The sequence below is a fragment of the Aricia agestis genome, chromosome 5, assembly GCF_905147365.1.
Source record: "Aricia agestis chromosome 5, ilAriAges1.1, whole genome shotgun sequence".
NCBI classification, from domain to species: Eukaryota; Metazoa; Arthropoda; class Insecta; order Lepidoptera; family Lycaenidae; genus Aricia; species Aricia agestis.
Window position 1 is genome coordinate 15,104,137 of NC_056410.1, and position 21,114 is coordinate 15,125,250.

Below are 21,114 nucleotides of genomic sequence, written 5' to 3' on the forward strand. Positions count from 1 at the left end.
AGTACTTTAAAATCAGAAACCTCAAGAGCAAGCTGTCAGTTGATACTTAAATCATTATGGTTTTCAATTTGACAATGAAACAACCGAACAACTTTATGTGAAAGTTATGACTTAAAATTGTAAAAAATAAAAATATATTTTACAATGCAAGAAACAAAAAGAATTAGCAGATCTATCTGTAATGACAATGTTCAACCAGATTCAGAACTATTGGCGTGGGATAAATGGATTCAAATACGAAAAGGAGAAACTAAATATTTAGCGAAAAAGCTAGGAAGACAACCAAGAGATCTTGTTATGAATGTAGGTGAAAACGTACGTAAGGAAAGGGAACAAAAAATTCTATTAGAAAATGCACAAATACAAAAGAAAGTAACTATAAGAAATGATGTAGTATGGGAAGACCCAGCAAGACTAAATCAAAAATGCCGATGTAGACCTGTTTACGAAGCTCAAAGAACTAAAGCTGAACTAGGTAAGCCTCTAGTCATAGAACGTGTTGGGGTGCCTAAAATTTTACAAGAAACTGAAAAAGGTCTGACTGGAATTTCCAAAAAGAAGCCTTTCCTGAAGTTAGATGCTGCTTATGTACAATATAAGAAAAGACGCGAAAAGGAGCTGCAAAATAAAATAAAAAAGCTGAATCCATACCGGTACATGAATTTGATAGTGATATAGATTCAGATATTATAATTTAATTAAAATTTTATATTTAATTTTCATTCCAGACCTGAGGTTGACAATTTAATATTAATAGGAACCAAGCCAGGGTTTTTGAAAAAAGATTTATCTTCTGTGCCTGTGTTAAAGTTAGAAACTTCTATTCCATCTGATATTTGCGAAGAAAGCTCAGTATATGCAGTACAAATTAATGAATCTATTTATTACAAATGCTATCAAGGTGTAGGCCTAAAACATTTGGCAAACATACAAAAACAAATTACCTTACAATCATCTTGGACATACTATTTCAATATTACAGTAAATAAAATGGGCCGAGCTAAGTTGTTTCTTAAAAATATGGGCACTGTTTCACTGAGATATAGTTGGAAAAAAATCGTTAGACCCATTGAATTTATACCTAACACTAATAACGAGCTCGTATTCTTTTTTAATAAAAGTGATGATATTATATATCCAGGAGAGGAAAAGCATATTTTGTTTACATGTTTATCAAATAGAGCTGCTTTTTATAATGAAAGCTGGGAAATGAAGTTTCGAAATGTATCTTTTTTGGAGTCACAGAATGACAAATTTGAAATTAAATTGAATGCGGATGTTACAGAAAATTTAGATTTGATAAAAAGGAAGGTAAATAAAATAAAGAATTCAATAGAACATCGGGCTGCTACGATTATGATAAAACTTTTGATTGATGGTATGGTTACAAAAGCAACAGACTTAGAGCATCACATTTATCCGTATAAATATTTATTATTAGAAGCCGAAATGTTTGAAATGAAAAATCCCGAATACTTTTACCACGAAACTAAAGTTGCAAAGCTAAAGCAACTTTATATTGATATGACTTCAAATACATGGGAGTTATCGATTAAGGACTGGAGAAGGGACATGATGAAATTAGAATACGATAACAGAATGAAGTACTACGATTTGCTGAAACAATCGTGTAAAGAGCTACTAAGACCCTGGAGGGAGAATGAAGATATCCTACAACAGAAGTATAAAGCAGTAAAAACTGTTCTATATAGATTTGCTGATAAATTTGACGGAGAATATTACGACTTGATTAAAGAATACGATCCCTCCAATATCGCAAAAAGGGGTGAAATTAATGCCACGTTTTCGTATTTGAAAAAACAAAAACCGAAGGTTAATGTAGATAACGTATATCATGTCCATTATATTTTTAATTTACGTATGTATGGCCACATGTGCTCCATGATAGAGACGTGTGTTGGAATAATAAGCAGCATCGATCTAAATAGACGGATTAGCTTTGATTTCTGCTCAGAATAAATCCATTTTGCCGTTGTATGTAAATATCTTGCTCACCCTTTTTAACATGTTGGTGTATGAAATATTCATACGAATTTTATCTGCAACGTTAATTATATTGAGTTTCTGTAGGGATGATAATATTATATTTATTGGAAATTTTTCCTTGTCAATCCCATGTTTTTCAGGAAATGAAATATGAAAATTCTACGTATTGAGCCATATTCATGCGACGCTGTTAAACATTCGTGTTACGTGTACTAACCCACAGAAAATTACGTGTTGAGTCACAGAATATATATTAGTAGTACCAAGTTGAGTTATGAATGTAGTTATGTTCTATAACTGCATTCTAACAACAAAAATTTTTGTGGGTTAGGCTTACGACACAAATGCTTAACAGCGACCATCTAATACTCACTAATAAATAATAATTAAAATGTGTGTGCGTGTTTTTTGTAATAATACGACTAATTAAGATAATAATCTAACCGATATTAGCTTTTTAAGCTACAGTATCAGCTGCATGTTATCTGGGAGACCAAGTTTTTCGGATTTTAAATAATAAACAATTCAAAACAGAACGTTTGCCGAGGTATAGCACATTGCAAGAAGGTTTTTCTAAAGAAACCCCCCTATGAAATACAGATGTTGCCAAAAAAGCGACTTTAATAATAATATAATAAAAATATTATCACATTAATTAAGGATAAGATTTCTTATTACCTTAAAGAAGGCAACGCAATCCATAGCCCAATGAAACAAAGCGAGTACTGTTATAGTATTTATTGTGCAAATTTGTCACAATTTGGACTGGACTTGTTTGACGTAGATGACGGAATGTCCGGGCGGGTGCCGCTGCGTCGGCCGCACGTTCCTCTCTATCAGCTGGCTGTTTGATCCCTCTAGCTGTCTGAGTAGGCTTAGCTGAAAAACAATCATTTCTATTTAATGAGGGTGTTTGGGTCTATCGTATCAAGCTGCTGTCCTAATATGTCACGATATAGCTGTCATGTGTCACGATAATATGCCTATTTGACACGATAGAGTATAGACCCTGGCACGAGGCACCTGGTGAAAAATAGAATTTTAAAACACCCTCATTGTGCTATAGCCGGTTTACATTCCAATCCAGCGCTGGATTGCTACTGGAATAAACAGAAACGGCACTGAAATACACTGGCTTTCATTCAGTCCAGTGCCGTTTACATTATTTCAGCAGCAATCCAGCGCTGGTTGGATGGAATAATGTAAGCTGGCCATTGCGGATCTACATTTACTAGCTGAAGAGTAGACGGTAAGGGCCCCATACACAGTTCGCCGGCAGGCCGTCGTCTGTCAGCTGATAATCGGAAAAGACCAAAGACTCACAGTTCCCCTGACAATTTTGTAGATTTTGTATCGACGGCCAATGACTGTCAGGCAGCCTGCCGACCAGAGCCTGCAGACGGACTGTTAATGTGTGAGGCTGGGGCCCTTTGGACTGGCCATAGACGGACCGCGAGTTACAGACTACAGTCGGGACCGACTGCTCTAGAGCGGTCGCGTTGAACGGCTGCTCCGACCGCTCAAGAACTGCTCGAGCGGTCTAGTAGAGGAGACCGTGGGAGATCAACCTTCACCGATCTGATAACCAGATGAGACGTATTTTTTATCAAATATAATTTATAAACAAATATGCCTATAATTACTTGCCTATCTAAAAGTGCTCATGGCTATTTTTAAATTAATTAACTTTAATCGTTTTTTTTTTCATCACTTTCATTCTTTTGATAGCCAAATTAACTTTATTTCACTGTTAGTTTTTAACACACAGAATATGCCTCAGTAGGCTTGCCTACTCATTTCTGTGTATAGCTATTTATTATTTTAAATTAAATAAATGCCGTAAAGCGGGAAAGAATAAGTGTTACTTTTAAGATATTAGTAAGTGTAATGAGTATGAATAATATAATAATATACGTAAGTAAATAATATACGCGGGAGAGCCATGCTTCGGCACGAATGGACCGGCTCGACCGGAGAAATACCACGTCCTCACAGAAAACTGGTTTGAAACAGCGCTTGCGCTGTGTTTCGCCGAGTGAGTGAGTTTACCGGAGGCCCAATCCCCTACCCTATTCCCTTCCATACCCTCCCCTATTCCCTTCCTTCCCTTCCCTACCCTCTCATATTACCCTATTCCCTATTAAAAGGCCGGCAACGCACCTGCAGCTCTTCTGATGCTGCGAGTGTCCATGGGCGACGGAAGTTGCTTTCCATCAGGTGACCCGTTTGCTCGTTTGCCCCCTTATATCATTAAAAAAAAGATGAAAAAAAAATCGATTAAAGTTAATTTAATTAAAAGTAGCCTTGAGCATGACTTTTAGATAGGAAAGTAATTATAGGCATATTTGTTTATAAATTATATTTGATAAAAAATATGTCTCATCTGGTTATCAGATCGGTGAAGGTCGATCTCCCACCGGCTCTTAGACTAGTCCGTGTATTGCGGATCTAAGTCTTATATATAAAAATGGATTTTCAAATGTGTTAGTCGCGCTAAAACTCGAAAACGGCTGAACGGATTGGGCTGATTTTAGTCTTAAAATATTCGTAGAAGTCTAGGGAAGGTTTTAAAGTGACACGAAGTTCACCGGGACAGCTAGTTTAGTATAAAAACTGCAGATCGCCGTGCGGCTACCACATTTTGCAGTCGGTTTCGACTGCAAAATGCGGTCCGTCTATGGCCGGCCAAATTGGACACTGGACAGACCTACTAGGATGTTTTCGCGCGTGGATGACATTGTCAAATAGCCGCTACCGATTACCGATACCAGAGATTGTGAGTATGAAACAGCTGCCTCTAGCAATTTTACAATGAAGCGGTGTAATTCTAATTTGACTACAGTCTACACTACCTATGTTCAAAAACAGCCTTGTAGCATTCAGGGTGAAATCATGTAACATAAATAAAATATAAAATAAAAATTGTTTTATTTCTGAATAAATTTGAATCAAATATTTTCAGAATGTTGAACTACATGTTGCCTACCACCGGTTCGGGAACTAACCCGGCGAGAAGAACCGGCGTAAGAAACTCGCACGGGGCCACTTTTTAGTAAAAAAGTGGAAAATTTGTCTTTTAAAATAATAAAATTTACAACGTAAATAACTTAATCTATACAATATGAATACACAATTGTAAGTCACATATAATAAATGTAGAAGCAGCCTTGCAAGCAGCCATCCTACTCCCAAGATGTGCTATCGTTTAGGAAATCTTTGACCGTATAGTAGGCTTTGGCACACAAACGTTCTTTAATTACTTTTTTAAATTTATTAATTGATAGATTTTGAACGTTTTCCGGGATTTTATTGTAAAGGCGTATACACTGACCTTTAAAAGATTCACTTATTTTGCTAAGTCTGATCACTGGTATTTCCAGCTTGTGCCTATTTCTAGTGTTTCTACCGTGACTATCACTTTTAGTTTTAAATTTAGTTAAATTCTTTCTAACATACAATACATTATCCAAAATGTATTGAGAAGCAACAGTTAGAATACCAATTTCTTTAAACTTTTCTCTCAGAGATTCAAAAGCTGACATTTTATAAATATAACTAATGACATGTACCGTTTTTCTTCATCTTCTGAATGCGAAATTTTTTCTTCATAATAATATTAACTAGAGATCGCCCAATGGTCGAAATTCGACCTTAGTTTGGACGACATTAGGACTACTACGTTTAATTAATAAAAAAAATATTGACTTTTTCATATTTTTTTCAACTCTCGTCTCTGGGACTTAGCTGATCTCAAACTGGTCGTGTAAAGCGTTATCTAATAGTACGGTATCTAAGATTCAATAAAAAAAAACTATAATCCATTTTCAATTTTTCAACTTGTTGTCAACAGACTTCAACCATAAATAAAAGAGTATAATTCGTAGTAGGTATGCATAGGTTTGGCACTCAAAAATCTGTCATCTTCTTGAGTGTGCGTATCGTACTTAATATTTTATTTGTTAAAAAAATGTGTGATAAAAGCATAAATTCGAAATAATATTAGCTAGTTGCACTAATTCAACTCCTTCACCATATAAACTATAACTGTTCAAAATTTCATTCACCTACGTTTCCGCATCTTTTGTCAAAAGGGATACAAAGTTTTTCGCTTGCGTATTAATATTATGTTTATTATGTTTACTTATTGTGCTTCCATATTTAGGAAGGTTATGAATACTTATCTCGTTAATTCATGCCACCGTAATCAAACCCTATCTCGTGAGTCGTGAGTCATGATCAAAAGACTACAGCTAAAATTAGAACGTGAACCAAAAAGGGATCGGCCAAGAAACTCAGGGTGAGTTTGGTCAGCAATTAAGATTTGTCAACATCATTAAAATTTACCATAAAGTTAGGAAGGGAAGAGGTATAAATAACATTTCCCATTATTAGCAACTAATTGTTTTAACGACCAGCAGATGGCGTTATTAAGTAACAAGAAGTCAATGAGTGTTTGCTATACCGAGCAAATCTCGGTCATCCAGGTACTCGTCTTAAAACGAGTTATAATAAATATTATTTTGAACGTAGAACGGAACTTGTTTCAAAACATCAAGTGACAACACTCAGTGTATTTTCTTCGAAATTTCCGGATGCGTAGGTAGTTCGTTTTCTCGAACGTCAAAAATCTTTGATATTTGATGTCTTTGTAATGATCATTACCACCGTTCATTCCACATCAATACAAAGAATTATATTTTAAATAGAAGGCTTTGCATCAATATGCATGTATTCATAATTAAATCTACTAATTCTACTAATTGAGTCGAACAAGCAGCTTGCTTCCCGCCAAGCTGCGTAGATTTCAATCAAAAGCAAAAAAGCGCGCCAAGCTTCAAAAATATAAAATTATATTCAGCGCGGAACAAGCTCATAAATGCTTGACTCAAGCTGTGCAGATAAACCAACATTGTGAACGATCAATATGCTTGAAGCAATCAAAAATCTACGTGCTTGCCGCTAACCTGCTTGTTTGTCTCAGAGCCCCTTCAGAAATAAAAACTTGAGATGTGTCAAGGCCCAAGGGACACCCGGATGAAACGAAGTAATAAAAAAAACACAAAAAGGACAGAGAGAGAGAGAGAGAGAGACAAAAACGCGCTATCGCTAACGGCTTACAACTATAGCATTTTTGCTCTATTTGTAATAGGGATATTATTAAATGCACATCAGAATAATTTTTCAGCACACTAAGTAACTCTGCTAAAACTCTGCTAATTAACTGAATGCACATATGCTAAAAACAAATGCTTATCAAAAAAAACAATTGATTAACTGAACATGTCATTCAAAAAAAAAACTTAAACATCATACAAAACGAGACGACCTTTTTAACCGTATTCACACCAAAAATATGGTTCATATTATATCGGATATATTATATGTAAAAGGAAAATGTAAAATATAACAATATTTTAATATATCAAAAATACTAACTTGCACTCTAAATTGGACAATCTTACAACGGAATTTCTAAAATTTGCTAAGGCGGGACGCTCCCGGCGCGCTGCGTAGCGCAGCGTAGCTCCCGCCTAGTTGGCCATCGTGGTTATTTTTTTGTGAACCACTCAGAAGTAGGAGACCGTCGACTCATAATTGAAGCCAGTTGTTTTTTTTTTCTTTTTATTTAGTAGCTTGTCAACCCCTAGAGTGCAATTCCTAAGCCGGAGGCTTAATTATTTTGCAACATATCGGTAAGGAACCCTTTGTGCGCGAATCCGACTCGCTCTTTGCCGATTGTTTATTATTTTTGTTTATAAACTGAGTTACCATTCAGTGTGCCGAAGTTTAGTCCATGTTAAGTTAGCACTTGATGATTTTTATCTGTTCTTAATTATATGAACATAACATATTAAATTGGGTTTTATTTAAAATAAATGATGTTCCTAAAAGTAATTTAGGTGATGGTTTTCCTTTAAAAAGTTGTAGTATATTTGTTGGACTAAGGGGTTGTTGGGCAGTGGGACACAAATGGCTAATTAGAATTAGAATAGAATAGAAGGAATTGTTAGATATACTATTTTAATAATAGTTATTCGTTCAGTAAAACAGTTTTGCAAATAACTTTAAATAGTATGCTAGTCAGTCAGTATTTTTGGTGAAACTTTCAAATATTTTTATCAAAAAAAGGGAATATACAGATATTGATTTAAATACATGCCTTTGTAATATACCGACACTTTTGTGTCATGTCGTTAACACTTTTTCCGTCTAGCTCCCTTTCGCAACGCTCGATGAGGAACTTCGTCCAATAAAAAAGGGTGATACCAACCTGCTCGCTTCCAATTTGGACGGGTTTCTCAAAGATGATCCAAGTGACGCACTCTGTATACGGAGGTGTCGTCAGGGAACCATTGTACGTGACGTAGCTGCCCGTCGTCACGTCCTGTCTGTTCATCCAGGCCAGGGATTCTGGCAAAAGAAGGAGAGAATTATGATGATTTTATTCCCCGTGAAAGATAAACTTCTACGAAAAACTCGCAGAGGCTTTTCTAAAGACCGGAAAATTATACTCGAGAGTCGAAACTTCCAGTTCGCTGTCTTTAGATATTATGTGCGTTGAAATAATTTTGAACAATACATTGTAAACTCTACGGTGAATCGCTAGGATTGAGGGCGACGAAAATTTTTTTCTTAAAAGTTGTTGCGATGCAGTTACATAAATCTAAACTACAATTTGGTTAATAAGTAATTTGGCGATCTGATTAAAGTATTTACTTAGTTCAGATTTTTATATTTAAAAATAATCATATCCCTCTTACTAGGTAATAATATTTTTTACTATAAACGCGAAAGCGTGTTTGTTACGCTGAAACGGCTGAACCGATTTAGTTGATTACGGTATTATTAATATAATTTCAATACGTCCTTCAGGTACTTGTCACGGGGCCAGACTGACGTGGTGTGAAGCGTCCATAGATATTATTATTATTAAATTTATGTACTATCAGGTTGATTCCTAGGCAGACGGGGACCTATAGTCTGTCAAGAAAGTGAAGAAATTAAAAAGTGGTAACATCGTAGTGTCATCCCTTTCAAATCAATCTAGGAAAAAAACTACGATGTTGCTACTTTTTAATTTCTTTACTTTCTTGACGGACTATCGCGTTATGTCAAACCCATGCGACCACAATTATTCACATTTATTTCAGATCACAATTATTAACATTGACATGATCAGTGGCTTAACTATAAACCCATGCGACCACAATTATTCACATTTATTTCAGATCACAATTATTAACATTGACATGATCAGTGGCTTAACTATAACATCCGGGGCCCGTGGAAAATTGACGAGGCCCTATCAGTAAAAATCGTCACGTACATAATAAAACAATGTATAAAAAAATTCTAACCCCACGGCCTCTTTGGCCGGGGCCCTTTTGGGTCGGGGGCCCCTTGGCAGTTTGCCAGCCTTGCCACCCTATAGTTACGCCTCTGGACATGATCCGACCAAACGACGTTGGTCTGTCAACTGCCTAGGAATCAATTTCCTCGATGGTACATTTATCCGGAATAGAATACTTTTTATTCCGGATACATGTACAGTTTTTGCTCGATAAACTTATATTTCAGCACAACGAAATAATACAATTTGGGTACTCACGAGCAGACACGCTTGTATTGTGATCAGGTTTCCTTATACTCTCCAGACCCTCGACGAACTTGTCGAAGCTGGGGTTGGGAGCGTCTGTCGCCTCTAACAGGTAGCCCACCACGGCCAAGCCGTCTGGGTGCGCCACTGCCGCCTCCATTGACTCATACTTGCTGTTGTAGTGCACCATGTGGCATTCTGCAGCGTAGCTGGAAAGGAATTTAATTATTTTGGGTCAATATTTCGTAACAAGACTTCCATTATTATTAGATTCTGCTTGGTACTACTAATATATATTCTGTGATTCTGCTTATATAACATACAACATAACTCGTAATATAATTAATCATAATTCATAATATCTATGGACGCTTCACACCACGTCTGTCTGGCCCCGTGGTAAGTACCTGAAGGACTTGTGTTACAAGTACCAGACAACGGAAATATATTTAATATTTTTATACTATGCATAGATTTTTATTATATGATACACATATTTAATACACATCCATGACCCAGGAACTTTGAAAACTTTTTGTTCCGTCGGCGGGATTCGAACCCGCGTCCCCCGGCTTGAGCTACCAACGCGCTTACCACTGAGCCACAGAGGTCGTCATCATGATACCGTATTAGTGCATGCTTCTTGTACCAACTTGTAAGTTTACTACTTATTTTTTTTATTATTTTTTTAAGAAGGCAATTTTATTTATAATTTGGGAAAACTAACACATTTTTAAGCGAAAGAAAAACAAAAAGTGCAATTGTAAGTAAATGTTAGGAAATTGGTATGCGAACATAACGACAATACGGAAACTTAACGATGTTACATACGTCGTACGTGGCGTGTCGGCGTGATAAACGATCCAGTAGGCCTACTACGATTTACGAAACAATTTTGAGGCTCAAACAACCGGACGAGAATTTCGCGTCCTGCTCTAACAACGTCATTTCACGTTTGTTACAGTAGGACGCGTCATTCTCGTACGATTGTTTGAGTCTCAAAACGGTTTCGTGGTTCAGTCCCAGTCTACTGCCACAATATACTATCAGATACTATCAGCGTAGCTAGCACGGGGTTTCCCAGTCGATTCTTCGGAAGAAAGTAATGGCAGTTTCTTTCCCATGTCTACATATCTTATTCCCGAGCATGGCACCACCCATCGACTTGAGTTTCAGTGGACAAATACAAGAAACTGTTTCCATAGCAACCATCAAAGCAACGGCAATTTTTTTTTTGACATTTAGTGTCTTGGTTCTTTTTTTTTTAATTATGGCACCTCGGCTATAAAACCATGGCCAGTGTCGAGTAAATGGCGGCAAATTCAAAAAATCGACGTGCAGCAACCCTGTCTATAGCCGGAATTATAGTTTTGATCTACGAAATAAAAACTAAGTAACTTTATTATTCGTAGTTTGTAGATCAAAACTATAATTTCGGCTATAGACAGGGTTGCTATACATCGATTTTTTTTAATTTGCTGCCATTTACTCGACACTAGCCATGGTTTTATAGCCAAGTGCCATCAGGCGCGGTCCGAAGGGGGGGGGGGGGGGGGTCACAGGGGACATGACCACCCCCAAAATCTAAGGTAAAATTGAAAAATCTCAAAATCTTGCTAAATAATAAAAGGAAATATCTAGCTATCCCCTAGCCACCACTTCGTCCGACCTTAGACAGCTGCTGTGAACCCAGAAACGTCCGAGGGCGCAGATAAAAAACCCCCCCAAAATTTCAGGCTGCGACCGCGCCTGAGTGCCATAATAAAAATAAAAAAAGAATCAAGAAACTAAATGTCATAAGCGGTTCGTCATGCTTGACTTATAGATTTTCAAAAGCGGAAGATATCGAGATACGAAAGAAACTTTTTCTCCAGTGTTTTTCCGGTAAAACTGTCAAAATTTAGTTTCTTTCGTTTGTCTACGTGCTTGTGCTAGCTATGCAGATAAGTTGAGTCAATACTAGTTATATTGTGGCAGTACTCAATACTATTGCACTCTATAATAGTATGGATATGCCCTACTATTGAATCAATAGTAGGGCATATCCATACTATTATAGAGTGCTTTAATCAAGTGCATGCACATAATAGCAAAATTGTTAGTTTCAAGGGCCAGTTACTAACTTGTTACCAAAAACACATAAAGGTACGCACTCAAACAAATATTTTGTATTGCAATATAATAGTCAGTACCGGTTTTAGCACTACCCCGAGCGTACTGGGCGAGATTTCTTCAGCGCCCAGAGTGCTGGTAGTGCTAAATAAAGGAACACACACAGGCTTACTTTCGGTGCCCCTTTTTATGCAGCGCCCTGGGCGGTCGCCCAGCGTCGCCCCTCCCTAACGCCGCAACTGGCAATAGTCTATCTCAAGAGTCAAGACTTTCGTGTGTAAAATAAGCGCTTCCGCTCTGAATTACTCAGCTGTATAATATTATTATGCTTAACCATTACTCACCCGTGTCCGTCGAGCACGTGCTCGCAGCCTGTGAAGTCGTCGACGGACCAGTGGAAGTGCATCTGCTCGAATATGTACTCCCCTATCAGCGGCCCACCGCTCAGTCGGGGCTGCTGCCGTGTGTCAAACGTGAAATATGCTGGAAAAATTTAAATTTTCCTGTTATCAGGGCGAGCGAAGCGAGGCCTGGTATAACCCACAACCAGCGCTTTTGTGGTTTTATAGAAAAAACTATCACGCCTATTGATTTGTGCTTTAACATGGTAATTTTTATTTATATTTATTATGTGTTATCATCGGTCAGTCAAGATCTGGTTACTATTAAAACATTATAAAAAACTGCCTTAAAAATTAGTTATTAAGACGCAGAAAAACTCCTCACAAAGCTCGGCTTTTAGCTAGTTACTAGTAGTTACTTATTTTCACCGACTTTCGAAGAGGAGTGGGTAATATACTATTCGGCTGTAAATCTTATATCTTTAAACGAGCTATTCTTGTATATATATTATAATATATATAATTGGAATTTCGGAATTGGCTCCAACGATTTTCATGAAATTTAGTATATAGGGGGTTTCGGGGGCGATAAATCGATCTAGCTAGGAATCATTTTCAGAAAATGTTTTTTTATTCGTGTTTTATCGATAATCGATAAATTGAAAAATATGACTCTTCCTGACATCTATTGGCGGATAATAATACTATTTTGCGAGCAACTAATTGTTTTAACGATCAGCAGATGGCGTTATTAAGTAACTCGAAGTCAATGAGTGTTTGCTATACCGAGCAATGCTCGGTCATCCAGGTACTATTTATTAAAGCTACATTGCGAAGGGTTATACGACTGGTGAGAGATGATTCAGGGGCAGGAGTATAATTCCTATTCTTCGAATTTCGCTTCAAAGCGATATTCTGTGATCGAAGATACGTTTGAGGCATATAGATATTTGTCCGTGGGAGAGCCATGCTTTGGCACGAATGGGCCGGCTCGACCGGAGAAATACCACGGCCTCACAGAAAACCGGCGTGAAACAGCGCTTGCGCTGTGTTTCGCCGAGTGAGTGAGTTTACCGGAGGCCCAATCCCCTACCCCCCTAGAAATGCCGCAGTTGAAAAACAATTTGTTACCCCAGGAGGGTACCAACTGCGTTGGAGAATCCCTCTCTGGACGTCCATGCTCAGGAACTCCTGGAACTGAACGTGGACGTCCAGGCTGCCTCTCGTATTCTGGGGAGGGCAAAACTGCGCTCCAATCTGCTCGGGGCAAGAGCAAACACACAAAGGCACTCCCCTCGATATTAAACATGGACTTTTGTAATATCAGGGGATACCACCTTGAGACGGCAAAGCCGGCATTGCTCTTTTTAACCGAGACGCAGATATCATCTCCGAGTGACACATCATACCTTTCCCACCCAGGGTATCACCTCGAGCACTCCTTTCTACCCAAAGCTGGAGTGTGTGTGTATATCAGAGATGATATCAGCTCTCGCCGCCTCAGCAATCTTGAGGTCATGGACCTATCAAACTTATGGCTCCGCATAGATTGCGACGACCACCCTCGCGTCTATGCGTGCCTATATAGGTCCCATAGTGGTGACCCCGACACGGACCGACTCTTGGAGCACCTGCAAGCTGCTTCAGATTTTGTGCAGCAGCAGATCCCATCCGCAGAGATCATAATACTTGGCGACTTTAATGCCCACTACGCCGACTGGCTCAATTCCAGTAAAACTGATCATGCGGGGAGATCTGTCCGCAACTTTGCCCTTGCGAACGACTTGACACAACTGGTTACTACGCCTACGCGAATCCCAGATGTGGATGGTCAGAGTCCTATACATACAGCCGAACGTATAACCTCCTCCTTTTTGGAAGTCGGTAAAAATTCCTTGATCCTTCTTAGAGGACGCCTAGGATCTCCTAGGCCTACATTTTATAAGAAAATCAGTTTTGCCTTTTATATCCTACTAATATTATAAACGTGAAAGTCCGTTTGTTTGTAACCTTTTCACGCCCACACCGCTGAACCGATTTTGCTGAAATTTGGTATGGACATACTTTGGGTCCCGAGAAAGAACATAGGAAACTTTTTATTTCCGAAAAATGTACGGTTCTGGCGCGATAAACGAATTTTGGCGCAACGGAGTTGCGGGCGTCATGTAGTATTTCTAGTAACATATATTTTAGGCGTAAAATGATTAACAAATTCAGGGATATGGACACGGAAGAGGGTACTTATTATATAAGACAATTATCAGTCAAAAACAACGATAATACCAAATCTTATTTGATAACACCGTCACCGATAACAGAACATGTGCTAAAGGAATTTTTATATCTTTTTGATAAGTTGCTAAATCACTTTTACACATTTTATTACCATCGTACGCTATTTATTTTCGTGGTAGCATTTGAAGACAAAACAAATATTTTGATTACTAATAAACGTTGATATTAAAAAAAAGATTAGGGTTTACACAGGATAATAATATTATAGTAATCATCATTAATATTCACTTGCAAATTTTGCAATATCAAGTTCCAATTATTATTTTTACATAGCTCAATTATTGTTATCAAAATAACAATTAACACTAACCTAGAAACTTTGCTCATAAAATGATTTAGGTAATCTACGAGGATTATAAGAACATAATTACTGATAGGCTACTAATAGTAAGGAAATAGATTTAAGAACAGTCGCCCATAATTTCGTTGTTCAGCATTTCACCAAACCATTATAAAAATATCTAATTGTCCTTTCTCAGGACCATGAGTATCTTGCTTGGTCAGCTGTTTAAGTATGGAGTTGTAAAAGATTTTTGCATTTCGTCATTAAAGTTCTAACACCACCTAAGTAAATTTTTTCCTATTTTGAGACTTTGATGCATTTTGCTAGAAAATTGGAAAACGCGTCGTTTAAGCCAAACAGGAACACGTATCGGCCAGCAAAAACTCGTAAATAGTAAACCTGCATTAATAATAATTATGATATCTATACAAAATTCAATCATTTTTTTCTCTCTCCTGAAAAGTTGCTATTTTTTAATTACGTGGTATTAGAACTTTAAGACAATTTATTATAATATTATAATATGAGTATGACCTGTTTGTCCAGTGTTGATGAGGTTGCCTTTAGATTCATTATCCCAATATCCGTTGAATTTGAGCGGTGCGAGAGAGGACCAAGTTGGGCAGCGCTGAACCGAGATGGCTATCGGCGACTGAGATGCTCTCAACTTTGAGATCTCCTCAGCTGGAAGTAAAAAATAAAAATATTAAGATTAATAATTAATAATAAAAACCTTAAGTTCGCTATTCGGGCTACTATTCAGTATGCATTTTATTTGAAGTAAGAAAGTAGTAAAAGGCATCTCAAACTCAAATAGTTTCCCAAAATATTAATTTTGTCAAGTACATGTAAGTAATGTAAAATATATTTTCATGATGGGGTTAAGGTGGCGACTAACCCTGAATTGTCGATTTTATATTCAAAAATAAGCCCCAAATTGTTTCATTTTCTAAACACAGATACTACATTATATTTCTAAGAATTTGATCTGAGCGAAAACACGATATCTTAAAATTTTCTGTCGTCCTTTTTCACCTGGCATAATATGAAAGATGGGCGTGAGTGTGAAGAGAGAAAACGATGTTTGATTTTTTGGGTTAGTCGCCCTCATGAACTCATCAACCGCTATGCAAAGAAGACGTCTTATAGCTGCACTCTACACATTACACCATGAGTAATTTAAAGGAGTAAGTTGGGCAGCAGTTGGCCTATTCATGTAATCAATTTAAATCTAGTGAGAATGATGGGCATTTGCTAAGGCATAATATAGTACCTACCTAGTACCTACCAGCCAAAATTTGTTCAGACTCAGTTCTGATTATTCTCACTGGTGACGAGTGAAATCTATGAGAATGACATTCACGTAATAGGGACTTGTGTACGCAATGAACAAGGGTATGAGCATGGACGTAAAAAAAGTCTATGAAATATTTTTTTACACATTTAAAAGTACACATTTCGACATTATTGATATTATATTATGTAGGTATTGATCATAAAGTTAATATGTAACCTACCGCTAGGTAGATTAACTTTATGGCATTATATTCCTCTTTGATGGCATCTTGATTCTTGGTATCGATAGATGTAAATGACGAATTGAACGTCTGTTTTGAAGTTTTTTTTTTCTTTTGTCATAAGAGCGACTATGTTTCATTTTAGCCGCTCTTATGACAGATCACAGAAGAGTATGGACCATAGACTTAATATATAGGTACTGTCGTATAAACCTATGGACCACAATCCTTAACTGCCGTACTCTGACCATAAAGTTAATATAGGTAATATTAACTTTATGACTCTGACTCAACTTTAATTCATTAAAGATTTTGCCATAGTTAGTAAAATGTATCTGAGTGTAGGTATCCGTTAGTAGAGTAAATTACGAAAAACTCTTTGCTCACAACCAGGAAATTATGAGGAAAATGTTCAAAGCTTTCGCTCAAAATGTCACAGTGAAGAAGGCAAATAATAAAAATGTTATAAATGGCGCGAGCGGAAAGGCGGGCACAGAGTACGATACGTTTTTGTCGAGTGAAAAGGTGCGTGCCGCGTGGACACTTGACAGGGGAAAGATGAAAGCTGTTAAGGAAATTAGAGTCGGGGTTTCACAAAATAACCTTTTTGTATCTCATATATTTTATACAAGTCTTCAACGACGAACCTTTTTACTACGTATGATTAGTAGCTAAAAACTATATTACATAGTACATAATATTTAGCTAAATATACGCTACAAATAACTAAACTATAATGAATAATATTTTGTGACGAGTCTCGTGGGCTGCTATATTATATTATGTTGCCGTGTGCGTAAACCAGTTTGACTGCAAATATTCTGCAGTTTATCTGGGTGAGTCAATTAAAGTGCAAAAAGTTTATTCTATTCTCATTAAATTACATAAAAGGTTCTTGTTTGAATAAAACATATTATTTAGTTATAGAGAATTATTTAATATAATTTTTGGACATAAACAAAGGAATTAATTATTATAAATTTTAAGTAAAATGTTACTCCACTTATAAAATATAACAGATCGTATCAACTAGAAAAAAACCAATCAAAACAACAACAGTCGATCCAACGAGCTTAGGTACGTCAAAGTTTTTAGGACTTTTACGAAGGAAGAGAATGCAAACTAACTAGGTAAAGTGCAAATATAAGATTTTTTATTAAAAAAATCACACTAACTAATTAACGGATGGTATCAGGGAATCTGCAGATAATACCTAGGTTAAATGTGCACGTTAACGTATTCTGCATGCTAACGGTAACATACACTAGCTGACGACACAAACTTTGCTTTGCTATAAAATATGTTATTTCCAGACATACCTACACCCGACAAAAGCACAGAAAATAGCAGTCTTGCTATTTTAAAGGCACTTGACAACAAATACTGTGAATTTTTTTTACGTCAGATACACCTACGTCCTACATATTGCAAATCGTATAATTCTTATAATAATCGATCTGTTCGATCGATCAGTTAGGAATAATTTTTAGAAAATGTCATTTTATTCTTGTTTTATCGAATACCGATCAAAGCTCGGTCAAATAGCTAGTAATCATTAATCGGGCAAGTGCGAGTCGGACTCGCACACGTAAGGTTCCGTACCACTATATTGAATAAATATAGGCAAACAATAATTGTGTCGGCTTGTTGTCCAGCTCCAGTCGCGGTTCTTGAGATACAGCCTGAAGACAGACAGACGGACAGACGGACAGACGGACAGACATCGAAGTCTTAGTAATATAGTTTTTACCCTTTGGGTACGGAACTCTTTCGGTTTAAAAGCGAGCGAAGTAGACAAATTGAAAGAGTGATAACAAAATAATTAACAGTAAACTTATTACCAACGACGTTGCAGACTATATTTTTGACCCTTCGGCCTTCAGTAATAAACATAATCTACCTCAGTTAAAAAAAGCACTGGAGAAGCGTGTTTATAATAAGATTAAAAGTAACATACTCATTTTAGGACGTTAACGGCCGCACGAGAGATTATATGATTGTAATCTTTTAATATATAAAATTCTCGTGTCACAATGTTAGGCCGCGTACTCCTCCGAAACGGCTTTACTGATTTTAACCAAATTTTATATGCATATTCAGTGGGTCTGAGAATCGACTACTGGGTACTTATTACATTGATAAATGCATTTTTTGAATAAATAATAGTAAATTATTACAACTCGAGACTGAGAGCGACCATTGTTTGTGCGACGGAATAGCGATGGACGTTGCCATGGTGACATACTTATTTATAGTCACTTCAATAAAATAATACGGGCGAAATACTTTATATGGCAAAGAAACGTTTGCCGGGACAGCTAGTATGATTATATTATTATTATTGTGTCGTGGGAGAGCCAATTATTCGGCACGAATGGGCCGGCTCGACCGGAGAAATACCACGGGCTCACAGAAAATCGGCGTGAAACAGCGCTTGCGCTGTGTTCCGCCGAGTGAGTGATTTTACCGGAGGCCCAATCCCCTACCCTTTTCCCTTCCCTTCCCTCCCCTATTAGCCTATTCCCTCTTAAAAGGCCGGCAACGCACCTGCAGCTCTTCTGATGTTGCGAGTGTCCATGGGCGACTGAAGTTGTTTTCAATCAGGTAAAAAAATGATATTTTTTTATTTATTTTTTTATTATAAAATTGGGGCCGTCTATGGACTGTTCGTCCATATCCTTTTTTTGTTATTTTATTATTTACATTTTTCGCACCAAGGATAATTGTATTAATATTAAGTATAAATTTTCATTAATTGTAGTCCATCACGCCATGGACATTTTTTTTACATAATATATATATGTATGTGTGTATATATAGATACTTAATAGGATAGACTATAATTTATACATATAATAAATAAATATTTATTGTTTTATAAATTACTAATAATATTTAATGTTTTGAACGGTGTGGTCCCAGTCAATGTGGCGGCCAGTAGATCCGACATTTTCCGATTTCCTTAGATTTTATGCTGCTCCACCCTTTGCCTTTAGATGTTGTGACATTGGCTTGGTGGAGAGGGGTCACTCAAGCTGGGTGGAGTTTCTAGGGTGTTAAAAAGATATCGTTCTGTGTCGAATCTACCCGCTATGTGGCTTAGGACTTTATCGTTCCTGTCTTTTATAGCCATTTTTATGTTGTAGTCTTTTATGCGTTCGGTTGACACCTCCGTGGCTCTTTTTATGAAGCTTGCTACAGCGTCTCCATCAGTGTCAGTGTAATAGACACAGGTGTTAGTGTGCCGGGATATAGCTACAACTGCATGAGGAACGCTGTCATGGATTGCCAGCTTTCGGGACTTGGTCTGTATGATGATCACCGAAGGACTCGTTAATCCCTGAGCTTCATGGATTGTGAGGACGCGAGAGTCCGTTCCCGATCCAAAGCCTGTATTAGTGAGGGCTGCTTTCTCCTCTTGTGTGTGGACAAGATACAGGGTATTTAGATCGGTTTTAGGTATTCTCGCACCTGTATACTTCATTAGCTTTAGGGACCGCACAATTTCCTTCGATGAATAGATGTTATTATAGACCATGCTTAAGGCGTATGCCACATCCATAGGGCTCCTGTGTGTGCAAGACAAGACAAAAAAACTCCTGGGTGATGCTGGTTACCAGGTTTGGACGAGTGTAATTAAGTTTAAAGAGGTTTTCACGCTCTATAAACGGAAGTTGGTTAATATCTCCAATGAGGATGACAAAAAAAATGATATTAGAAACCTCAATATGATTTTTAAAGACATATCTATAGATACCCCACACGCATAGGTTAGATGTTTTTTTTTTGTTTCAGTTGTACCTATGGGGCAACAATTAAGCACCTTTCAAGCACCTACAGTTCTATTCAGAAAGGTTATACCCACATTATTTCTTAATTAGGTATTCATTAGGTACACGCCTCCGTGGTCCAGTGGTTCAGAGCTCGGCTCTTGACTCGGAGGTCGTGGGTTCGATTCCCGCGTTGGAAACATCTTATTTCCAAGTTTGGTTAGGATAATGCAGGCTGATCACCTGATTGTCTGACAAGTAAGATGATCCATGCGTCGGATGGGCATGTAAAAAGTCGGTCCTGCGCCTGATCTCTCGCCAGTCGTGTCGGTCTGCCGTCCCACTGGGTTATGAGAGTAAAGGAATAGAGAGTGCTCTTGTGTACTGCGCACACACTTGGGCACTATAAAATTACTCCTGCGTAGCTGGCCTGGTTTCAACGAAACCGGCCACCGTCACCGAAACCGGTGTGGGAGCTATTATTATTATTAGGTATTTTTTACATGAAGACGAGGGTCAGCTAACGAAATACTTTTCCATCAATCATAATTTGACAAACGAGCCCTGTGTTCTGCAGTAAATTAGAAGCTCTGACATTATGGCCTTTAATTATCTACGTACCGTCAGCTGAGGTCTCCGACGACGTGACCCACAGGAGCCCAGGATTCAAGGTCAAGATACGCCTGTCCATCTTCATGTCACCACCACTACTATTAGACTACCACTTATACGAATTTTGAGCTCGATGCCACGATTAGATACGATGGATCCGATAATTTTGACGTCCACGTAAATTAGGTATTATTGAATGTCAAGATAAATAATAGTCAAGATAGGTATCACTTACATAATTTCCTGATTTATTTTCGTGTTCGTGAAAATATTTTTTCGCGGACACACGTGAATGTTTTCCTCAATAGATGAATAAGTGTAAGTCACTTCATATCTTCACAAATATGTGAGATCAGTGATCACTGACTGGATATTTTGTCACAAGATACCTACCTATAATTTTTTAGGTCTTAGAAGGATATTTTGTAAACACTTACAAGGCATTATGGTTTTAACCAAAACAAAATAAATGAGGAACGTTAAAAGAGCTTTTTAAATTATGGATATAATAAATTCAATCTAAGCCCAGCTTTTACTCAAACACTTTACGACTTCTTGTCATTTTCCTATAAATTATTAT

The 21,114-nt window shown here is 37.3% G+C and overlaps 2 protein-coding genes across 2 annotated transcripts; one reads left to right on the top strand and one right to left on the bottom strand.

Annotated features, from left to right (window-relative positions):
* Window positions 1–102: 102 nt before the first annotated feature.
* On the top strand, window positions 103–1,995 carry LOC121727203 (MYCBP-associated protein-like). Its single transcript, XM_042114901.1, has 2 exons — window positions 103–653; window positions 729–1,995. Exons 1-2 carry the CDS (start codon window positions 145–147, stop codon window positions 1,978–1,980), a joined length of 1,761 nt encoding a protein of 586 aa, XP_041970835.1. The 5' UTR covers window positions 103–144; the 3' UTR covers window positions 1,981–1,995.
* Window positions 1,996–2,760: 765 nt separating this feature from the next.
* Window positions 2,761–20,613, bottom strand: LOC121727130 (carbonic anhydrase 13). The gene is made up of 7 exons (XM_042114809.1): window positions 20,544–20,613; window positions 15,924–16,055; window positions 15,170–15,319; window positions 12,061–12,199; window positions 9,617–9,813; window positions 8,279–8,418; window positions 2,761–2,886 (listed from the first exon to the last, which is right to left on the bottom strand). The coding sequence occupies exons 1-7, from the start codon at window positions 20,611–20,613 to the stop codon at window positions 2,761–2,763; spliced, it is 954 nt and encodes a 317-aa protein (XP_041970743.1).
* Window positions 20,614–21,114: the final 501 nt, after the last annotated feature.

What these genes read in the sequence shown, in the direction of transcription:
- LOC121727203 (XM_042114901.1), top strand. Translation starts at nt 145, where the DNA reads ATGCAAGAAACAAAAAGAATTAGCAGATCTATCTGTAATGACAATGTT. An exon ending in AAAAAGCTGAATCCATACCG is followed by an intron (nt 654 to 728) that starts GTACATGAATTT and finishes TTTTCATTCCAG; the next exon opens with ACCTGAGGTTGACAATTTAA.
- LOC121727130 (XM_042114809.1), bottom strand. Translation starts at nt 20,613, where the DNA reads ATGGACAGGCGTATCTTGACCTTGAATCCTGGGCTCCTGTGGGTCACG. An exon ending in CAATACAAGCGTGTCTGCTC is followed by an intron (nt 8,419 to 9,616) that starts GTGAGTACCCAA and finishes TTCTTTTGCCAG; the next exon opens with AATCCCTGGCCTGGATGAAC. An exon ending in TCCAAATTGGAAGCGAGCAG is followed by an intron (nt 2,887 to 8,278) that starts GTTGGTATCACC and finishes ATTGTTTTTCAG; the next exon opens with CTAAGCCTACTCAGACAGCT.